General features: G+C 41.6%; 2 protein-coding genes across 4 annotated transcripts in view; both read left to right on the top strand.

Moving 5' to 3' along the window:
- The first annotated feature begins 1,621 nt into the window (after positions 1–1,621).
- PGAP4 (post-GPI attachment to proteins GalNAc transferase 4) lies at positions 1,622–20,816 on the top strand. 3 transcript variants are annotated; one of them, XM_005660303.4, is made up of 2 exons: positions 1,622–1,810; positions 16,843–20,816. In XM_005660303.4, exon 2 carries the CDS (start codon positions 16,920–16,922, stop codon positions 18,129–18,131), a length of 1,212 nt encoding a protein of 403 aa, XP_005660360.1. In that variant the 5' UTR covers positions 1,622–1,810; positions 16,843–16,919; the 3' UTR covers positions 18,132–20,816. The 3 variants fall into 3 exon arrangements, with proteins under 3 accessions (XP_005660360.1, XP_005660359.1, XP_003353645.1); XM_005660302.4 differs by lacking the exon at positions 1,622–1,810 and adding an exon at positions 2,128–2,206; XM_003353597.5 differs by lacking the exon at positions 1,622–1,810 and adding an exon at positions 2,393–2,497.
- The window catches only part of ALDOB (aldolase, fructose-bisphosphate B), a 61,505-nt gene continuing 41,502 nt past the window's right edge, over positions 1,934–21,936 (top strand). Inside the window, exon 1 of the mRNA XM_084991506.1 lies at positions 1,934–2,206. Coding sequence (XP_084847632.1) covers positions 2,106–2,206 — 101 coding nt within the window. The 5' untranslated portion in view covers positions 1,934–2,105. The remainder of the gene's footprint in view (positions 2,207–21,936) is intronic.

Below are 21,936 nucleotides of genomic sequence, written 5' to 3'. Positions count from 1 at the left end.
GCTAACCCCTGGCCTAGAAAGGTAAACTGACTAGAATTAGAGGCCAAGATAGGCAGTAAAACTGTGTGGTAGAAATCCTAGGAAGAAAGGAAAGGTCAAGGTGGAACAGAGTTAGCTTTCACTTTCCTTTTGTCCCCATCTTTTTCTTTTCATTTCAAAAAGTCATTCCACATTTTTTTCCTGTGCTCCTGTTCCTCAGGAATGGTTTTCAGTAAACATGTACTTTTTCTCATAATTCCTGTTATTTCGCTTAAGACCATTTGTGTTTAAAAAGGCTTCTGGAAGACTGAAAAACATTTGAGACTCAAAGTAATTGTTCTCTAATGAAGGCTTTTATTCATTGAGAGATAGCATTTCATTAATGCGGGTAAATCTCTGTGTGCCTCCCTTATGAACTATAATGCTGGCTTCTATCCCCTTCGCAAAAGATACAAACTTCCCATTTGAACGACTTGGGGCAGCCCAGAGGGCAAGAACAGATTTACACACATATATGCTTGAATGGGTAGTAAAGAGCTAACTGAGGTGAGGGAGTATTCTACAGTGTTTATTTGGAGACTGAATTGACTTGAGACCTCACTCTTCTTTTAAAAAGTGCCTAGATTTTAGGTCATTTCATTCAAGATATATGAATGAAATAAAGTTGCAAATTATGACATCACATCTTCAAATTTCATCTAAGTTAGCATTTATAATGTACTTAATGAATATTAGCACCTTCACAATAAGCACTAAGTTATCTTGTTTGGGTATCAGTTTTGTATAGGATCTTTTATTAGACCTCCATGGCCTATGAACTAAATGATTTCTGAGAGGTGAAGCTAGCAATGATCTCTCTCAATGAATGAAAGCCCTTCATTAATAATTACAGATATTTACTTCATGATTCTTTTCTGCTTTTGTGCATTTTTCTCTCCTAGATGTTCTGTGGAATGTGTTGGAATTACAGGGTAGAACCAGGAGTTGGTAATCATTCCTCATTTACTGTGGAGAAGAATAATGGGAGGAGCACAGGGGATGGGAGTGCTAGAATGGGAATAGGGATACGAGTATGATATCTATCTGCCAAAATTAGGGTTGGGGGTGTTTTGAACTCACAAAGCCATTGCTGAAAGAGATTGACAGGTAAGTGGAAAGAACCATAGACCATTTTAAATCCCATGCCTGGCAAGGTGATTTAATTAGAGTAAACTTCTTTTTTTTTAATGATTACATTTCTGGCTTTTGGAGTATTGCACTCGGCAAATTACCTTCTCAAATATTCTTTCGTCATTTGCAAATTTTGAATGACAATCTCTAATGTACCGGAGTGAAGTGAGAGATGAATGTTCATAATGCGCCTGGCATAATGCAGGGTAAGGTGAGGATTAAGGATAGAAGAAATGTCCGCTTTTATTACTGGCAAAAACAAACCTCTCCAGCCAAAAACGCGCTTTATGGCCAACTGGGGCTGTGAACAGTGCAGAGACATACATAGTCCTTCCAGCTTTTGAACTTCTTTTGCTTTGAACCTGCTTTTCCCTTTCTGCCCATCAGTTGGCGCCTTTTGCCATGCTTTTCCCCCCACAGCTGGCTTTGGGGGCTGCGAACGCTCCACAGCTCGCAGGTCACATGGCCTGCCAGAGCCTGGGTACTCCGTGAGCGAGCCGCGCCTCGGGAGGAGGTGAGGCTTCGGCATGCACCCAAACCTCTCTTCCGAGGCTTCAGGGTCGGGAGATGGCTCCTCCGTGGGGATGAGCTAGACAAGCCTAGGAGATACCAGCAGCCGCTTTCCGCTTGCGCAGGGGACAGTGTTAATCGCTCCCACCGGGTAGGTTTCCGCTGCGCAAGATCTGCCCAGCCCCATTGGTATCACGACCCGAGCGCCCACCTCGGAGATGACTCCTTCAGAGCAAGGGTAAAAAGATTAGGGTTCCCGCGGCGGGCACGCAGAGAGCAGACGCAGAAGCTGGCGCCGCCAGGGAAGGCCTGCTCCCACCGCGGTGCCCTCTGGGCAGGCAGGCTCCCGCACGGCCCCGCTTGTGGCGCTGCCTGCGGTTCGCCTGAAAACTGCGGGGACCCCAAAAGGGCGCCCCTCGAGTGGCTGGGCCGGCATCCGCACAGGGATGACTGAGTGTCGCAGCGGGGGAGCCTCCCTACCCCTCGCCCTCTTCTGTGGCTTCGCGAGGCCGACGGAAAGTCGCGAGCCAGGCGTATCCGAGTCCAGGTAAGACACCCGCTCCAGCCCAGTCCTGCTGGGCCCACCAGCCCAAGGGTGGGTCGCCTAATGGCCGCCAGTTTGCGGCAAGGATCTGACGCGCATCCGCCCCTCGAGCCCGCCCGGCGCGCGGACAGTTCGCTGCTGCGGGGTTGGGTTTCTGCGGACGACCTCTCAGCCCGGGGTGTCCCTCCCAGTTCCTGGGAAGAGTAGCGGAAGGGAGGCAACGCGGCGATCCAGACTGTTAGCTTCCGCCTACGCGTGAGGAAACAGACCTGAAAGCAGCGGGAACTACCCAAGGTCAGTGTGTAGACACTGGATCTGGGACTCTTCATCCGCTGCCATTCACTTTCCATAAGGGATTAGGACCACTCTGGCTAGCCTTGCCCTCTTCCTGGCCTCTGGGCCCGGGCGTTGCCAATGCCGCACTGCGCCCACAATATTCCGGGCGCAGGGTGGGTGTGCCCTGGGCATCCCTTGATCCTCCCGGGCGTAAGGGGACACAAGGGCGGTTTCGATGATGATCTCACTATGCGGACCATGTGCAAAACCTGCAGGTGTGTGTGCGCGAGCGTGCTTGCGCGCATTTCCCTTAGAGAATGAAACCTTGTTAATGGGATTGGCTTTTTTTAGAGATGCATTTCTAGAGTGCCCTGTACCAGATACTTTAGTATGTGAGAAGAGAAAATTTTGTTTGTCTAACATTATTAAAATTAGAATTTTTTAAAGGATAAGCTTCTTACAGAACATTCAGGAAACAGAAAAATGTAACGGAGAAAATAAAGATAATTTAAAACTTCGTCTTCTAGATTGTTGAGATTTTCTGGATATCTTTAAAATTTCTCTCCGTGCACGCATTTAAACCAATAACGTGGACAAAAGTAGTAGCTTGTTTTAATTTGTATGTCTAATTACCCAAGGGGAGTCAACAGTATTTCCTCTGTGTTTTGGCCTTTTGCATTTATGTAGATGAATTGACTATTAATTTTTGCCCCTTTTTCAGTTGGAGTGTCTTTCTGTTCCTGATTTTTATGCGCTCTTTATATATTACACATTAAAGTAGTAATTGTCATCTATGTTGCAGTCTTTCCCAGTTTGCTTAATATTTTTGTCAATTTATCATCGTTGGCTATTCAAATCTATTCTTTATAGTTTCTGTTTGAGGATCTTTCTGAGAAAGGTCTTTCCTAACCCATGTTTGTTTGTATAAATATTCTTCTTTGTTTTCTTTAGGTACTTCTAAGCTTTTGTTTAAAAACTTTAATGTGGAATTTATTTTAGTTTAAGTTGTAAAGTGGAGAGCTAATTTTTCTAAATGGTTAGTCAGCTATGAAGTCCATTTTTTACCCCTGATTTAGACTGCTGCAATTATGATATGTATAATATATATAATTATTATATATTTGTGGATTTTTGCATCTATCAGTATATTTTGGTGCCAATGCCATGTTATTTTAATCACTGAAGTTTTATAACAAGTTTAGTATCTCATTACCCAGTATCATCATCCTGACTTTTTTTAAAAAAATCAGTTTTATTGCTGTATAGTGTGCATGCAATAAAATGCACCACTTAAATGAATTTTGTCAAGTGTAACCACCCTCACAATAAAAAACTTTGGAGCACTACATAAACTTAACATCATCATTGCACAGGGGCCATGCTTTCTTCAATATATCCTTCCTTTTTTAGTGTTATGTCCCAGCAAAGTGAGCAGTTTTTATTAGTGCTAATTCCAAATGATCTTTAGAATACTTTAGTCAGATTAACCAACATCTGCCTGCTTCACCAAAAGAAACAAATAAGTCATGTTTGGATTTTTGATAATTAGTGTTCTAAGAATAGGACCCCTGAGTGCCATGTTCACTATCCCAGTGCCTGGCACGAGATGCAGTATTTGTTGAATTGAATTTTTAACACTGATCATAAAATTAATACATGCCCTTTGAGAAGTATAGAAAGCAAAACAGGAAACCTCCATCCCCCATACCTTCATCTCTCCTTCACTAAATTATACTCCACATTAAAAATAAAATGATGAGGCATTCCCATCGTGGCACAGCAGAAACGAATCCGACTAGTATCCATGAGCATGTGGGTTTGATCCTTGACCTCAGTCAGTGGGTCTAGGATCTGGCATTGCTGTGAGCTGTGGTGGAGGTTGCAAATGCAGCTAGGATCCCATGTTGCTGTGGGTGACTTAAGCAGCAGAAACATTTATTTCTAACAGATATGGAAGATGGAAGTTTTAGATCAGGGTTGTCAGCATATGTGGATTTCTGATAAGGGGCCCTCTTCTTGATTAATAGATGGCTACCTTCTTGAAATGCTCTCCCTGGGAGAGAGGAGAGAGAGGAAGCGAGATCTCTTCTTTCCTTTCTTATAAGGGCACTAATCCCAGCTTGAAAGTTCCACTAGCATGACCTAAATATCGCCTAAAGACCCCATCTCCAAATATCATCACATTGGGGAGTTTGATTTTGGTATATGAGTTTGGAGAGAACATGGACATTCAGTTCATAGCAGAGATATCAAGCTAAGACTTTTAAAAATGTCAGTATATTTAAACCTTTATTTTTCTTTTTAATGTCTCCATACCATCCCTTTGTATAATTATCTAAACATGTTTCCTGTTGCTGGCCATTTCCTTTCCCTGTAGTTTGTCTGTCTCCCTTTCTTACTTACAAACAAAACTGCCATGAACACTTATTGTCCGTGTTTGGTAGCATGGGTTGGCATTTCTGCAGAGTAGATTCCTAAAAGTAGAATTTCTATGTCAAAGGGAAATGCACAAACAAAACTTGTATAGATAACTATCCCAACTTTCCCTCCTAAGGTTGCACCAATTTATATGAAAGTGCCCATTTATTGTACTGGCCCACTCTCTCGAAGTAAGTTAAATTGACATTCTGTTAAATATAAATTTTAGAGAAAGAGATCTCTCCTATATCGTTAGTGAGGCTTTTTAGCTGGGAAAATGTTTTGTTTTGTTTTTATGGCCACACTTGTGGCATATGGAAGTTCCTGGGCCAGGGATTAAATCTGAGCCACAGCTGTGACCTACATGGTAGCTGCTACAATGCTGGATCCTTTAACCCATTGCACTGGGCCAGGGATCAAATCCAAGCCTCTGCAGCAACCCAAGCTGCTGCAGTCAGATTCTTACCCACTGGGCCACAGTAAGAAATGTTATTTTTATCTGTTTATAAGACTTTTAAATATCTTTCAGTAGAATTTATTTGTATATATTCTGTATATTTCTTAAATTTATTCTAGGTATTTTTGGTTCCTTTTTCCCTCATTTTGACTGAGATCTTTTATCCCATTAATTAAATAATTGTCTGATTATGTGTATATATAATATTAATATTATTTTTGCATATTAATTCTGTTACCAAACACATTCTGCAAATCTATTGCCATTTCTAATGGCATTTCAGGTGATCTGTGCAATTTCCGGAACCAGTCTGCCTGGATTTCAAGTTTTGCCACCCATTTAAAGCTTTCTTAACTTCGGGTACAAGTTAGTTGTGCCTTAGTTGTTTTTTTTTTTTTTTTCAGGCCTAAAAATGACTTAATAATAGTACTTTTCATAGGTTTCTTATGAGGATCAATGAGATGCTTAGAACAGTGCCCAGCATATAATAAGTGTTCAGCAAGCACTTACAATTAAGTTGATCTCTGCACATTATATGCCCAGGCTCTTTGATACTCTGCATTTTATAGCTGAGGAATTGAGGCCCATAGACGTCATTTATCTGCTTAACAAACATTAATCCTTTCCTATGCATAGAGTGTTATACTGGGTCTGTGAGGCATATCAAAGATAAATCAGACTGAATCCACTAATGAGAGACTTATAAGTGCAGCTAGGCTGTAAATCAAGCCATGGAAGGCAGCAGCCATCATGGAAAAAACATGGGCTTTGAAATTTTTCCCGTGTTTAAATTTCCTGCTTTCAACTTGGTAGCTTTTTTTTTTTCCCATTTAAAAGAGATTAATTCCATTACTATTTCAGAGTTGATCTTGTGGTTAGAAGAAATAGTCTAGTATAGAACTTGGATATGTAATAGGAGCTTAATAAGTGGTAGCTATAAATAGATACAGTCTAAAGTAGAAGCAACACATGAATGTCCTGGTATGAAAGTTCATGTAAAGGGCCCCAGCATTAGAGGAAAAACAGAGATTATTTCTGGTTGAGGGTGTTTACCTAAACAAGTAGACTGCCAGTTATTTCTCCAACAAAGATTGGTTTATTTGAGATCCACAGAGAGTTTCAATTTAGGGTCTGCAACTATAGCAAGCCATGTGCAAGTCCCTGCATGGCAAGGGAAGGCCAGCACTTTTACGGAGGGGAAAAGGAAGTTGGAAGAGTTACAGTAAACAAAGAGTCCATGGCTTGTCATTGACTGAGCCCTTGCCAATAAAGGAGTCTTTTCTTCCTGTCAGGTCCCCATAGGGCCTGACAGCTCCCCAGTCTGGTCTGCAAACCCTATTTAATTGAGTTTCTCTTTATTAATTTTTTCACTTCCCCCTTTTAATGAAGATCTTTCTCTGAAGGATTTGCTGATAAATACTATGTTTTCTGCTTTCAGAAGTATTTTGTCCTTTAATGTCAGGAAGGACCTTTCCTGGGTGTAGTGTCTCATGTTGGAGAGAATAGACTAGAAATCTGTTGAGGTCACATGAGAGTAACAAGGAGAAGTAGGAGGGAGAACTCTCAGGCACTTTTCATCTAAAGCCCATGTGTTATCAAGATCATGGACATTAGAGATCATCTGAAGTGTTACATCATTACCAGTGAGTTGGTAACAAACTTCCAATAGGCCTGGTTAGATATCTTGGGAAAGCTGTCTTATCAGACATTGTCTGCTTCAATTTTGGGAAATCTTTCAAGTCACCAGATGAAGTACACGTCCAGTCAGAGTTTTGTGCTCTCTTTAGGTGTGTCCTATGTATCCAAGAGTCTGTTCCTTGGAATTTGGCAATACAGGGGTTGGTTGGCAGTACCTGATAGGAGCATTTCCAGTGAGGTTGAAGAGAGTCTTTCTGGAGGTGACTTTTTCAACAGACAGAATTGCCAGGTTGCAAGATGTGATGCTAAGGTCTTTATCTCTCAAGAGTGCACTGCGACTGTACATGGATATTTTTAACAAAAGCAATTAGACCTTTGAGGGATCTCTCCTCTTGTCTGTGTATCCAAAGAAGCAGGAGCCAGGTTCGTCCTATGACTATCTCAAAGAGTAAGAGTTTATGAGTTCTAAAAGAAGTGGATCTGAGACTTAGAAAGACCAACAGCAGTGCTTTTTGGCCAAGGTATTTGGAAAGACTCAACAAATTTTCCAACTGAGTTTCCATTAGTACTTTTGACTAAACCAGAGGATTGAGGGTGGTAAGCACAGTGAAAGTGTAAAACTGGCCAAACAGTGCAGAATTGTCAAGTACCTGACCAGTAAAACAGTTTTCTCAATCATTATGAGGTTCAAGAGGAATTCCCTAAGTAGGGATAATCTTTTCCAAAAAAATCTTAGCCGTACACAAAGCAGCAGCCTGCCTGCAAAGGAAGGCTTCAATTCAGTGTGAACACATATAGACCATGTCTAAAACATATTTATATCCATAAAATGGAGGAAACTGTGTGAATCAATTTGCCATACCTCTAATGGTCCATTAAGCAGTTTAAAATGTCCAGGAGCATTATGAACTGGATTCCCTTGGTACTTCAGCAAGTGAGACAGTGAGATGTAGGCACTTTTTGTGGCCTTGTTAATGTTTCCCCACCAATCCTAATTCATGAATGTTATCATTTTGTCAGGAAAACAATGGTTTAAGGCATGTACAGTGGTGAGGAGTAGGAATTTTAGTGTCTCCAATAGGATTGGGTTGTTATTTGATCCTAATCAGAGCTTTCTCTTTTTATCAAACCAACAAGTATTGAATTTCTAAGTTTTTCACTCTTGAGGCCAGTTACTGGGCTTCTTCAGCCAGTTTTTCTAAGTTACCATTTGGGGAGTCTTTGAATCAGACAGGCTGCTGCTGGTTTCTTTAGCAGTAGCTTTTTTTTTTTGCAGAAATATCAGCAAGGTGATTCCCCTTAGCCTCCAGAAAGTTAAGTTTAGAATGCCCCAGTATCATAATAGCTAAAGTGGCAGGTAAAGGTATCACATCTGGTAATTTCTGAACATAGGGGCCATTTGAAATTTTATTTTGCTTGAAGTAAGTAAGCCATGTTGCTTCTACAACATTGCATAATTATGAACTATTCTGAAAGCATATCTGCCATTAGTATAAATAATTGGCAGCTTTGTCCTTGCCTAAAGTAAAAGAAAGATTAGAAGAGTATATAATTCAGCCTTTTGGGCTGAAGTAACCATATGTAAAGATGCTGCCTCAATAACATCAAAAGGAGTTGTAATAGCATACACGGCATAATATTCATCATTGTCACCTTTTAAATAAAAACCATTAGTGAGCTATGAGAAGTCAGTGTTACCCAAAGGAGTTTCCTGCAGATCACCATGAGGAGCCAGGAGGTGATTTGTCAGTGTTAAGCCATTGTGAGGGACTTCATCATTGATAGAGGAGAGAAAAGTAGCAAGGTTAAGGTTTTTACAATGAAAAGAGTTACATGAGGATCAGTTAACAGAAGGACTCATAGGAGGTGAGGTGGTTTAAGGACAGATATTGAGAGTGATGGGAAGCTTCTAATGCATGAAGTACAAAAATGATTAAAAGGGATCCTACAATGATTTTCTCAGTTGTCTTAACCAAAAGAGCAGAGATTGTGAAGACTCTAAAGCAAGAGGGATTTCCCTGTGCCAAGGGTCTAGTTGCTGGATATTGACACTATTGTTTAACGGTGGTCCCTGTATTTTGGGGTTAGTACCCCAAGGGCATTTCCTTCTGTTTCATATAAAAAAGGTTAAAGGGAATCCGATAACCAAGGGCAGGCGGGTTCTGCCAATTCTCCTTTAAGGCCTTAAAAGTTATGTCATCTGGTTTTTCCCCTTAAATTGGGTCAGGGTTGTTATTCTTGGGTAAAACATACAGAAGATTGACCATAAGACTGAAATTCGGAATCCAATTTTGGCAATAACCAACTCACCTGAAAAAAATTCACAGTGGGTACTTAGTTTTGGGTTTTGGTAAACTTAGAACACCGTAAGGTCTATGCAGATCTAGATGTAGCTCTTGTTCTGAGCAGATGCCCTAAATATCAAAACCAAGCTTGGCCAAACTGCAGTTTTTCTTTGATGGCCATATGTCCCTTTGAGACTAAAAGCTTTAGTAAGTGCATGTTGTCTTCCTATAAGGAGACTTGAGAAAGAGAGCAAAGAAGCAAATCATCCACATATTGCAACAAAACAGAAACTGTAGGGTACTTTATACCATCCAGATCAGCCTTCAGGATTTGAGAAGGTCCTTAGATTTTTCTCACAGGTAAAATGGAAGTTTTAGAAAGACTACTACAAGGGATAATGAGGTCTTGAGACTTGTAATATTCTATTACAGCCTTCATGCCTTGAAGGGCTTCTTTATTTATAGGGTATTGGTTAATTCAGGTTTTGAGGGACCTATCAGAGTTGTGGTGAGAGGTGTGCTGTAAATTTCATCACTATCAGTTGGCGATTTTATCCATAAGGAAGGTGGTAGCTTATTCAATAGGGATAAGTGATCAGTCTTTTCATAATCATTTCTAGTATTGTCAGAGACGAAACAATTAGAAGATGTCAAAGGGTCATTTAATTTATACAATTTGTTACTTTGATGACTACTGACTAGAATTATTTTCTCCTTTTGGGAGGAAGATATTCTGGGCACGGATACTTCTCTAAGCAGTCTTGGCTTAATAAATGGATAAAGGCAGAGGAATGAAGGATTAAAGGGTATGTATCTCTCAGAGGGCGTAAGCAAAAGGGAAGAGGTTCAGAGACAGGAAGCTCTTGGGGGTCATTAGAGATCCCACTATTGGAACTGTTTTAGTACTCTAAGACAGGGCGTATTTTATAGTAGTGGGTTGTGCACTAAGATGGTGCTTCAGTGTCGATTAGAACTGGAAGAGATTCATCCCCAACTTGGAGAATTGTTTCTCCAGACCAATATGAGAGAGAATTGGGAATAGCCCCTGTATTCCTCAGAGCCCTATTATTGAGAATTGGGAGAGCGTCGGAAAGACTGCTTAGGGGGCAGAAGGTGCTTAAAATACTTAAATTTGTAACAACCTCTTTTTTGCTGTCCTGGCTCTTTGTGACAGTGGCAGAAACTAGGAGGGTTTTGGTTTCCTTTTAAGGACCTCATTTGCCAAAGTTGAAGATTAAGAATTTTGATGGTCTTCCTTATAGGTGACTTATCTAGAATGTCATAAAGACGGTTTTGCCAGATTAACTAAACTCTGGAGGGAACATAGTTTCCCATTCCATCCTGGTCCTTTTTACTTGAAGGGGAAGGTCCTGGTTCAGCCCAGTAGTAAACACAGAGTCAGAAGCTGTATGGTGGGAGTTCCCATTGTAACTCAGTTCGATAAGAACCCAACATAGTGTCCATGAGGATGCGGGTTTGATCCCTGGCCTTGCTCAGTGGATTAAGGATCTGGTGTTGCCACAAGCTGTGGTGTAGGTTGCAGATGAGGCTCAGATTGCCATGGCTGTGGCCTAGGCCGGCAGCTGCAGCTCTGATTGGACCCCTAACCTGGGAACTTACATATGCTGCAGATTTAACCATTAAAAAAAAAAAAAAAACAACCAATTATCTCATGGAACAAATATCTGAAGGAAGACCAGAATTTTCTTTAAAATAATATGAAGTTGATTATAATTATCACAAACAAGTTTATAAACAAGCTTTGGAAAAACTCTAAGAATTGCTTGATGAAGTTGCCTAGCAATTACCCAAGCCCGATAACATAATAAAATTCCCTTTTTTTTCTCTGAAACTCTCCCCACTTCTTTTTCCTCTAAACTTGCCAGAACCTGTCCTTTAAAATTAAGCCTTCTGAGGAGGCAGAGGCTAAACCCTTAATTTCTTATATTCTCTGGACTAAAGCTGAATGTCAATCCACAGTCAAAAATTTTGCTAAAGTAACCAAATATCCTCTCATATTTATTGAGGAATGTAATATAGTCATTCATATTTATCAAGCTGGTTTTTCTGACATACCAGCTAATTAATCATATGCTTACTGGTGAAGACCAGACCCAGCATTGGTCCGTTAATTGGGAAAATCCTAAAAGAATTTACAACAAGAAAACAACCCACTGCAACTTTTAAACATAAAGTCAGCTGGAGTTCCTGTGAAGGAAGGGGTTTCCTTAAAATATTTAGATGACTGAGATCCCATCTCAGAAAGCATGAAACCTTAAAATAGAGTCCAAATAAACCCTAGAGAGCTTCAGAGGCAAAGAGGCATGTGTTTGGATCCAGAAGAAAGACATGCCTTCAAATTCTAGGGTCAGCAAGAAAAGCATTGAGCAATAAAGGGCTCAATTGTGGGTACCACATGGGTTTGTTCACCAGATCTTGGAGCCATCAGGGACCTTCTCTGGTCCTTCTGCTGGCCACTCAGATATTGACTGAGAACAAATAGATACCAATTACTTCTCCAGCAAAGATGGGTTTCTTCAGGCTCAGCAGAGAATTACATAATTCAGCGTAAGCAAACATAGTGAACCATATGCAAGTCCCTGCATAGCAAGGGAAGGAGAGCACTTTATAGAGGGCAGACAAAAGTTGGGAGGGCTCAGTGAACAAAAAGTCCATGGCTTTTCATTGGCAGAATCCTTGCCAATAAAAAAGGGGAGTCCTTCTTCTTTCTCTTGGGTTCTGCTACTGTCACAGGGCATGAGAGCTCCTTCTTCTGGGCTCCCAACTCTATATAATTGAAGTTTTCATTAATTTTTCACCAGGGAGATCAGGGTTGGCTTTTGGGATACTTTTATTTATTTATCTACTTATTTAAAATTTTTTAATTTCTTTTATTTTTTTTGTCTTTTCTAGGGCCGCATCCTCAGCATATGGAGGTTCCCAGGCTAGGGGTCTAATCAGAGCTATAGTCGCTGGCCTATGCCAGAGCCACAGCAACGTGGGATCTGAGCCGCATCTGGAACCACAGCTCACAGCAACCCCGGATCCTTAACCGACTGAGCAAGGCCAGGGATCAAACCCACAACCTCATTGTTCCTAGTCAGATTCGTCAACAACTGAGCCATGACAGGAACTGCTTATTTATTTATTTAGGCCGTGCCCATGGCATGTGGAAATACCTGGGCCAGGGATGGAAACTGAGCCACAGCAGTGAGCTGAGCTGCTGCAGTGACAATACCTGATCCTTGATCCACTGAACCACAAGGGAACTCCTGGAGTACTTTTAGATGGACTTTTTCAGCTAGATGAGTATGTTTGGGCTTATCACAGGGATCAAGGGAACAAGACCACAGACCTCATGAGAATAAATTTCCCATGGCATACGTTTGGACTATAGCCCTGCAGGATTAGAAACTGGGTTTTGTTTACAAACTCAGAACAGATTTGTCTCTCAGAATGAACATTTTAACCAGAATCATAAGATAAATGCATACGTCATGGGAGGAAGGAAGATTAGTTGCCATCTTGGTCTCTCCCTTAGTTTGCTTACTTTTATCTGGGTATTCCACTCAGTATTCCATTCTTTAGATGTAGTATAGTTTATTTGACTCACTCTCAACTGATGGGCTCTTGGCAATATATTGTTCTTACAAATGGTGCTGCAGGTCATTTCTCACACATGAAAATGTATATCTAGGAAAGAATGCTAGAAATGGAATGGCTGAGTCATTGGTGTGTTTTGTTAGATATTTCTAAATTCTACCGATGTTGTGCCAATTTATACTCCCATTTTGCTAATACAAAATATAGGAGTGCCTATTTAGCAGGTCCTGTGTTTACACAGGCCAGGGATGGCCTCTCTAGAAGATTTTGTTACAGGATGAAGAAAAAGCTCTCTAGGTGAAGAGGCAGGGAAGGTGTGGGAATAGGAACGTTCCAGGGTAAGGGAGTTGTATGCGCAAAGTCTAGGAGATGGGCAAAAGCATAGTCTAATCTATGTTCTGAAAGAAATCAGCATGTCTAGAGCACCCTGCTCACTGGCCCCGCATGTGGCTATTAAAACGTGAATTGTCCGAATTGAGATAAACTGTAAATGTAAAATACACAGTGGATTTCAAAGACTTAGTAAGTAAAAAAGAATGTAAAATACCTCATTAATAGTTTTTTATATTGGCTTCCTGGTTGAAATAATAGTTGTGATGTGCTATATAAAATATATTATTAAAATTAATAGTATCTATTTCTTTTTTACTTTTATTGTAGCTGCTTGAAATTTTTAATTTACAGACATGGCGTGCATTGTGCTTCTATTGGACAGTGCTAGACTAGAGCGGGGGTTAGTAAACAATACGCTGCAGGCCAGATTTGGTCTACAGCTTGTTTTGATTTAGCTGGTGCACTAAAAATAGTTTTTACATTCCAAAAGAGTTGTAAAAAATAAATAGTCTATGAGGAATGTGCAACAGAGACAGTATGTAGCCATTTACAGGTAAATATTGCCAACTCTAGTCTAGAACATACAGAGAAAATGGGGCAGTGGAACAAAATGACAGAGGAAGGCAGGGTCCAGATCAAAAAGGGCCTTTGGGACCATGATAAGAAGTTTAGATTTTATTAAAAGAGCAATGGGAAGAGAAAAAAGGGCTTTAAATAGGAGGATGACATAATCAGCTTTATATTTTCAAATGATAATTGTCTGTGTTTCTGCACATGCACGCACATGTACTGCTTGAACATTCTGCCCTGGGACTTATCTGGACTAGAATATCGCATTCTTGCTTTACCCAAAACTCACTGAAAGAGGGTGGATGGCAGTTTTATACCAAACACTGAGGTCTCCAATCATAATCACATAGTCATCTTAGCACTTAACATGTGCCTGGCATTTTCTGAGCTGCATGCCTTGTTTTGTTGACTGTATCTTGTTCTTCTTCCAAGTGGGTGCAGCTCTGTTGGGTAATAGCAAAGGTGGGGAGAACAGTGTGAACAGGAAGCCACCTGAGTGACGCCATTACTAAGACCAACTATACCTGAGAATGAGCTCAATCCAATTTTAGTCCTTAGCTTGTGCTAGTAGTGATATGGAACTGGCAAGACTAGGTGGTTGTGTAACCACATGATTTATTAACTCCATTGACTTGAACAGGAAGATGCAACCAGTCTATAGTAAGTAAGATGTTGGAAGTCCACACTCCAGCAAACCTGATGCTGCATGCTACTCAAACCTCTCCCTGCTTATCTCCCTCTTTAGGACTATGCAAATCTCTTCCTAGTGCTGGTATAGTCTGTCTCACCTCTGATGCCCCAAAATATAATCTGCATCTGCTAATGAAATGATAGTTTTCTCCCTACTTCCTCGAATTGCTATGTTATCACCCTGTAGAGAGAGGTTTGGTATTCTAAACAACGGTAATGTACAGGGTAGGCTAACTGTTGTAATAGACAAGTAAAAAAAATCATTAGTGGCTAGAAACAACAGTTTATGTATTATTTACAACACAGCCCACTCTAGGTTGGGTAGGTGCTGGGAGGGACCTCTGTTCCATGCAGTCATTCAAGGACCCAGGCTTCTGCCATCTGGTGGTTCCTCCTTCTAGATCCACCAAGGCTGTCCATTCATCTAGCAGATGGAGGAAGAGAAAGTCAAGAAGGCACATCTGTTCTCAACCACTACAGTCCAGAAGTCATACCTGTCACTTTGCTCACATTTTAGTGGCAAGTCCTGGTCACATGACTCCACATGGAAGAAGATGAGCTAGAAAATACAGTTTTTTGTGTGTGCCCAAGAAGGGGAGAACATGATATGACAGTATTAGAAACTACACCTCAACAACCTCATTTGGTACTTGAACAGCCCTCCTTCAAGACAACTTGCAAGCTGGGCAGCTTTCTTGCAAAATGTGCAAACTTTGTTATGCTTCTGAAATAAGAGTTTTACCTTTTCTTCTAGACACCATTTAGTTTTGCATTGACATTACTGTTGTTATACAGGCTTTGTCATTTTAATTCTCTTTTTGGGTGCAAGTCTTTTTCCTTCAGATCATTAGACCTACTTACTCCTAAGATATTACTTAAGTTTGTACATATGGACATCTTTTAATGGCATTTTTATTCTGTATTATTTCATTCTGTAACACATTTAATCTTCACAGTAACCCTATGAGATAGGTATTATTATTACCTCCACTTTAGAGGTAAGGAATCCACAATGTAGAGAGGTGAAATGACCTTCCGCCAAGGGAGTGGATGAGCTGAGATTCATACCAGCACATGCCTGACTTCAGGCCTGAACTCTGAGAGATCATGTCAAGCTGCATTACTTTCTTTTGTTTGTTTTTTTGTCTTTTGTCTTTTCAGGGCTGCACTCACAGCATATGGTTCCCAGGCTAGGGGTCCAGTCGGAGCTATAGCTGCCAGCCTACACCAGAGCCACGGCAACACCAGATCTGAGCCGTGTCTGCGACCTACACCACAGCTCATGGCAACGCTGGATCTTTAACCCACTGAGCGAGGCCAGGGATCAAACCCGAAATCTCATGGTTCCTAGTCAGATTCATTTCCACTGAGCCACAATGGGAACTCCTGCATTACTTTCTGAACCAAGCTGGTGGCAACTTTCTCTTTCATCTTCATCGCTGCCTGTTCTGTCCCTCACTCACTTGAAAAGCTGCTCATGAATCTTCCTTCAGATATTTCCTCCCCTCCCAGAGTTCACTTGCAAATGGGAGGATATCCTTTATCTCACTGGTTCCCATGGTAGTTCTGTAAAAAATAATACAAGAACAATCAGGATTAAATTAATATGCTATTTTAAGTATAGTTGCATGAGGTTAGAGAAATAGGAATGGAAGATCTTGATAAAGATATTCCAAGGAATTTTAAATAGTGGTTTTTTTTTGTTTTTTGTTTTTTTTCTTTTTTGGCCGCACCTGTGGTATATGGAAGTTCCCAGATCAGGGATCAAATCCAAGACACAGCTGTGGTCTAGCTGCAGCAATGCTGGATCCTTAACCCACTGTGCTGGGCCAGGGATCAAACTAGTGCCTCAGCAGTGACCCCAGCCTCTGCAGAGACAGCACCAGACCCTTAACCCACTGCACCACAGTGGGAATTCCAACAGTCCTTTTCTTGTTTGGGATATATGAAAAAGTTTTCTGAATTGTGCAGTTAGTCCACAGGTACTTACAGTGCACTTACCTTGGAGCTTACTTTGTGTTTTTCCCTTCTGTCAAATATCCATTTTAAGAACCTGTGCCCATGTAGCTGCTGAATTGAAATAATGCTTTTCCTAGCCTACCTCGTAGTTTTCTGGCACACTGTAAACCTTAACTAAGCATCCGTAGGTGTGGACACTTAGTTGGATGCACCAAGATTTCTTTACTCTAGAAATGTCTAAAGAATTCCAGAGATCTTTTGGATACAATTGAAGAAGAGTGTCCTGGAGAACATACTAGTCTCTAGTAGCTAACACAGCCTTGAATTAGATTTTCTGGTTTGATTTGTGCTGAGTTCCATCCCTGGATTTTTTAAAGCCCTGTACCATTCTTTACTTCCTCTCTTTTTAGGTTTGATTTGCACTGACTTTGGCCTGCGGTCCAGGATGCTTTGTTCTTGGGACCAGACCTGACCAGAAGTTGACCTCATGAGCACCTCAACCTCTCCAGCTGCCATGCTCCTCCGGAGGCTGAGGCGGCTCTCCTGGGGCAGCACTGCTGTCCAGCTCTTCATCTTAACGGTGGTGACATTTGGCCTGCTGGCTCCTCTGGCCTGTCACCGGCTTCTGCACTCTTACTTCTACTTGCGCCACTGGCATCTGAACCAAATGAGCCAAGAGTTTCTGCAGCAAAGCTTGAAAGAGGGTGAAGCTGCCCTTCACTACTTTGAGGAGCTGCCCTCTGCCAACGGCTCAGTGCCCATTGTCTGGCAGGCCACGCCCCGCCCCTGGCTGGTCATCACCATCATCACTGTGGACAGGCAACCTGGCTTCCACTACGTCTTGCAGGTGGTGTCCCAGTTCCACCGGCTACTTCAACAGTGCGGCCCCCAGTGCGAGGGCCACCAACTCTTCCTGTGCAATGTGGAGCGGAGTGTGAGCCATTTTGATGCTAAGCTGCTGTCCAAGTATGTTCCCGTGGCCAACCGCTATGAGGGCACTGAGGATGACTATGGCGATGACCCTTCGACCAACTCGTTTGAGAAAGAGAAGCAGGACTATGTCTATTGCCTGGAATCCTCCCTGCAGACCTATAACCCAGACTATGTCCTGATGGTGGAAGATGATGCCATTCCAGAAGAACAGATCTTCCCAGTCTTGGAGCACCTTCTGCGGGCTCGCTTCTCTGAGCCACATCTCAGAGATGCCCTTTATCTAAAGCTCTATCACCCCGAGAGGCTCCAGCACTACATCAACCCAGAGCCCATGCGGATCCTGGAGTGGGTTGGTGTCGGCATGTTGTTGGGGCCCTTACTAACCTGGATATACATGCGGTTTGCCAGCCGGCCAGGGTTTAGCTGGCCTGTCATGCTCTTCTTCTCCCTGTATAGCATGGGTCTGGTTGAGCTGGTGGGCCGGCACTATTTCCTAGAGCTGAGGCGGCTGAGCCCTTCCCTGTACAGCGTGGTCCCTGCTTCGCAGTGTTGCACCCCTGCCATGCTCTTCCCTGCCCCTGCAGCCCGCCGGACCCTCACCTACCTGTCCCAGGTGTACTGCCACAAGGGCTTCGGCAAGGACATGGCACTGTACTCACTGTTGAGAGCCAAGGGGGAGCGGGCCTATGTGGTGGAGCCCAATCTCGTGAAACACATTGGGCTCTTCTCCAGCCTTCGGTATAACTTTCACCCCAGCCTGCTCTAGCCTGCCAAGAGATGCCTTTCTGAAATTGGCCACTTCTTGGAGATTCAACTCTTGAGCTCCTTGTTTGGACATAGTTGCTTGCAGATATTTCATTGTTTAAGGTTGCTAGGGATACAGGCAGTGGGATGGCTGAGGAACATACACATCAAGAACCTTGGCTTTGGTAACTCTGGCAGGAGCAAACTGTTCACTGTGGGTCCAGATGTCTTGCCCTGCACACAGCCACACTGCCTCATGCAGTCTGACCTACCCGCCGAAGAGCATTTAAATACCAGTTATATTCTCCAATTGTTTTTCGCTCTGCTTCTTGATAGAGTTTGTGACTGGCAAAAATATTGTGCACAGTGATATGACCAATTTAGGATTTTAAGGGTAGAGTTTGGTGAAAGGTGAGATTCTTTTGCAGTGATCTCTTTCTTATTGGGAATAAGAATGGGTATATGTTTAAAATACATGTCCCAAGAAGCAGGACCATGTTGATAGATTCTATTAGTTTCCTTGACCTGGTGTAATAAAAGCCACACAGTGCCCGACATTTTGGAGGCTGGTGACCTGGCTTCTGTTACCTGGTGTTTTCTTTTCCACACATCTGTAATGCACTGATACAGTTTTGTTTGTGAGAACTTTAAAGCACAGCAAGATCTGGAAGTACCTTCTGGATCATCAAAGTTATATTGTTTATGTTTAGTAGTGATTTAATATTGAAGATTTCTATTCTGTTCTGATTCTTTGAAATTTGGACATTGCAGGATAATATAGAATGGGTGAGGACTTTGCTGATAGCATATCCTTTACTCTGTCTTTGCTGACTAATCATTCACCCTCATTTCTGTTTCTTCTATTGTAGCATGATGTTATAGAAGAAAAAGTATGGACTGTGAAGTCAGAAGAGTTGAATTTCAGCTCTCTGTCATGTCCTAGTAGTGTGAACTTGGGCAAGTCATAAGCCCTCTGAGTCTCAAGTTTTTCACCTGTAAAATGGGGATGGTGATACCTAACATTTAAAGTTGGCTTGAGGATTAAATGACAGAACGTATGTAAAACACTTAGCAAGTGCATAGCTCATAAAGGGTCCTTGACAAATATTGGTTCTTTTCTCTCCTATAATAAGCATATGGAACTCAAATGTATTTTGGATAAAGGTATTAGTGATATTGTTTAAATATGAGATGGAGCATAGAGCTGATACCTATGGAGCAGCTGTTCCAGACCACACACTGCTAGAATAACTTTTCTAGCTGACTTTTCATTGTGACTTAAGAAGGATGTGCAGCTCAGTTTCATCTAGCCCCACCTGCAACCAAGCCCAAAATAAGATGTGTTCACTCAAACTGGAAATGATGAGACTCCTCTTGAGCTTTTTCCAAAACTAATGTTAGAAAATAACTCTTCTCAAAAGTTACAAATAAACATCATTTGATAATACTTACCAAACGGGTGACAAGCAGGTCCCTCTATGAAGATGGGTGATTATATTAGAATTCAAGCAGCTGTCCACTTTGTTTCAGTGCCAACATTTTCCATTTGCTTTTAAGTTTCCACAGTGAACTACTATCTTGGGATCTGCTCAAGAACACTGAGGGAGCATACATGAACTCATGCCCACACTTTATAGATGAACAAACTGAGGCCCAGAGATGTTAAAGGATTTCTCCAGGATCACACAGCTGAACAGCAGCAGAGAGGACTGGAATGTAGTAGGTTTTCTGACTTGCAGCCCCTGCATTTTTTTCTTAACCACATTCATTTTATAAATATCTGTGTTGTCAAATTCTCCTTTGTGAAATCTGATTGTAACCTGGACTAAATAATGTCTCTGTAAGCTAAAATGGTAAAACTCCCTGTGGTGTTGGTCTTGGGGCGCAAACAGGTATCAGTATGTGTTGTGTCGTTACGGTGAGCTCTTACATATCCCCCAGGAATGTCCAACGTGATCAGAGCTACTAGATGACTTATTGAGATGTTCAGATTCCACCCCTTCATCCCTCTTTCCCAGTAACTAGTCCAGCCCCATGTTTGAGAATAGAATCACCTCCAACCTACAACTCATTAGAGTTTGTTGCATTAACAGTTGAATCTCCTCATGAAAATTCTATGTGCAATGTCAGGACATCTAAGCTAGCCAAGTTCCAGATTGGAATCATTGCTGGTTTCCATTTCTGCTCTCTGCAATTCAGTTGCTTACCTGCAAGCAGAAATCCTTTCCCCTTACTCCCTCATTCTGGGTGGCTAAGATCATCTTTGCCTTGTCTACTTTCCCTACCTACACACTAAGACATCTTAGCCCACTGATCTTAACTAGGGTCTGCCATCCTTGGACATTTTCTGCAAAAGCAGAAATCCTACCCACTTATATCCCTACCCATTTCTAGATCTCCTTCCCTTTTGTCCTTTATTCCTAGAGTCCAAATTGTGTATGTTGTCCTGGTTTAGGACAGCTGACAGCTTTACACCAAAGCTGAAGCATCTTGTTTAATCCTATGCAAGGGGGCTAGAAGGGCACTAAAATCCCCTTCTGATATTGAGGGATAGAGGTTACCAGGAGGGCGAAGGTCTCTAACAGTCCTGCTTACCTTTCAGAATATAAATTATTGTGAGGCCTAAGAAGCTCCCTTTTGTGACTTAGTGTATGTGCATAGACATATCAGTTCAAATAAATGTACCCCTCCCACTGAGGCATCCTGAGAAGACTTGTTCTCTCCTTTCTATGCATGGGTTTTTCTGATGTGGCAAATAGTATATACTGAACCCTCCCCCACACTTATACTATAGTGGGGCCCGAAGGTAGGCATTCAAAAGGATGGGCTGTGGATGTGAGGGCAATCTAGCTGTAACACCTGTCACCCCATTGATTGCCAAGGTTGATTGGGCTGATCTGGCGAACTAGGCAGGTGTCCCCTTCCTCCCTCACTGCTCCATGAGCTTCCCTCCTGAAGCTGTGCGCTCAGCAGAAGAGGAAGACCATCCCTGATGGAGGAGGACTGTTCTGCAAGAACCTCCAAACAAACTCTCAGAAGTATGAGTTGTTTGCTTAAAAACTTGTAACTGATTTCACTGTATTCCTTTTTCTTTTCTTTTCTTTTTCTTTCTTTCTTTTTCTTTTTTTTTTTTTTTTTTGCCACACCTGCAGCAAATGGAAGTTCCTGGGCCAGGGATTGAACCCACGACCCAAACCTCCACAGTGACAATGCTGGATCTCAACCTGCTGAGCCACAAGGAAAATCCCTTGTTGTCTTTCTTAAATGGAAGCGTTTGAGTTGTGCTTTTTTTTTTTCTTTGCTTTTTATTTTTTATTTTTTTCATTTTATAATGATTTTTATTTTTTCTATTATAGCTGGTTTACAGTGTTCTGTTGATTTTTTTGCTTTTGAAAATAATTTTTTTAAATGGTGAGAAAACTACAGTGCAACTAGAGAATACAAATAGGATTAATATAATGATAAGATTAATTTAATTTACCTTGGATACATTCCTCATTTGGGGGAATTTATTTAATTGGTAACTTAATCTGGGTGAAGAGGCATTCTAATTGGAGTTGATTACTGTGGGATTTTTATATCCTCTATGATGCATTATGAAATACAGTAACGATATAAAATTGGATAATTTTAAGTCACAGGAACTATTTGGATATTTTTATCCCAACTACAATGAATTTGCTGAGAAATGCTCATTAACTGGCACTGGTTTTTTTGTTTGTTTGGAAAACCTTTGGGGCTACATCAAAGATGATTGGAAATGTAATTTTAAAGTACCTAATATAACTGCAGTTGAGATATACTTGGCTTTCCAGATCATTCCAGTA

This window comes from Sus scrofa, chromosome 1 (assembly GCF_054392235.1).
Source record: "Sus scrofa isolate SSC_HxYL_T2T_F1_AM1 chromosome 1, Sscrofa_HxYL_maternal_Yorkshire_Landrace_v2.0, whole genome shotgun sequence".
In the NCBI taxonomy this organism is placed as follows: Eukaryota; Metazoa; Chordata; class Mammalia; order Artiodactyla; family Suidae; genus Sus; species Sus scrofa.
This window is presented reverse-complemented; position numbering and strand designations above follow the sequence as displayed.

What these genes read in the sequence shown, in the direction of transcription:
- PGAP4 (XM_005660303.4), top strand. Translation starts at nt 16,920, where the DNA reads ATGAGCACCTCAACCTCTCCAGCTGCCATGCTCCTCCGGAGGCTGAGG.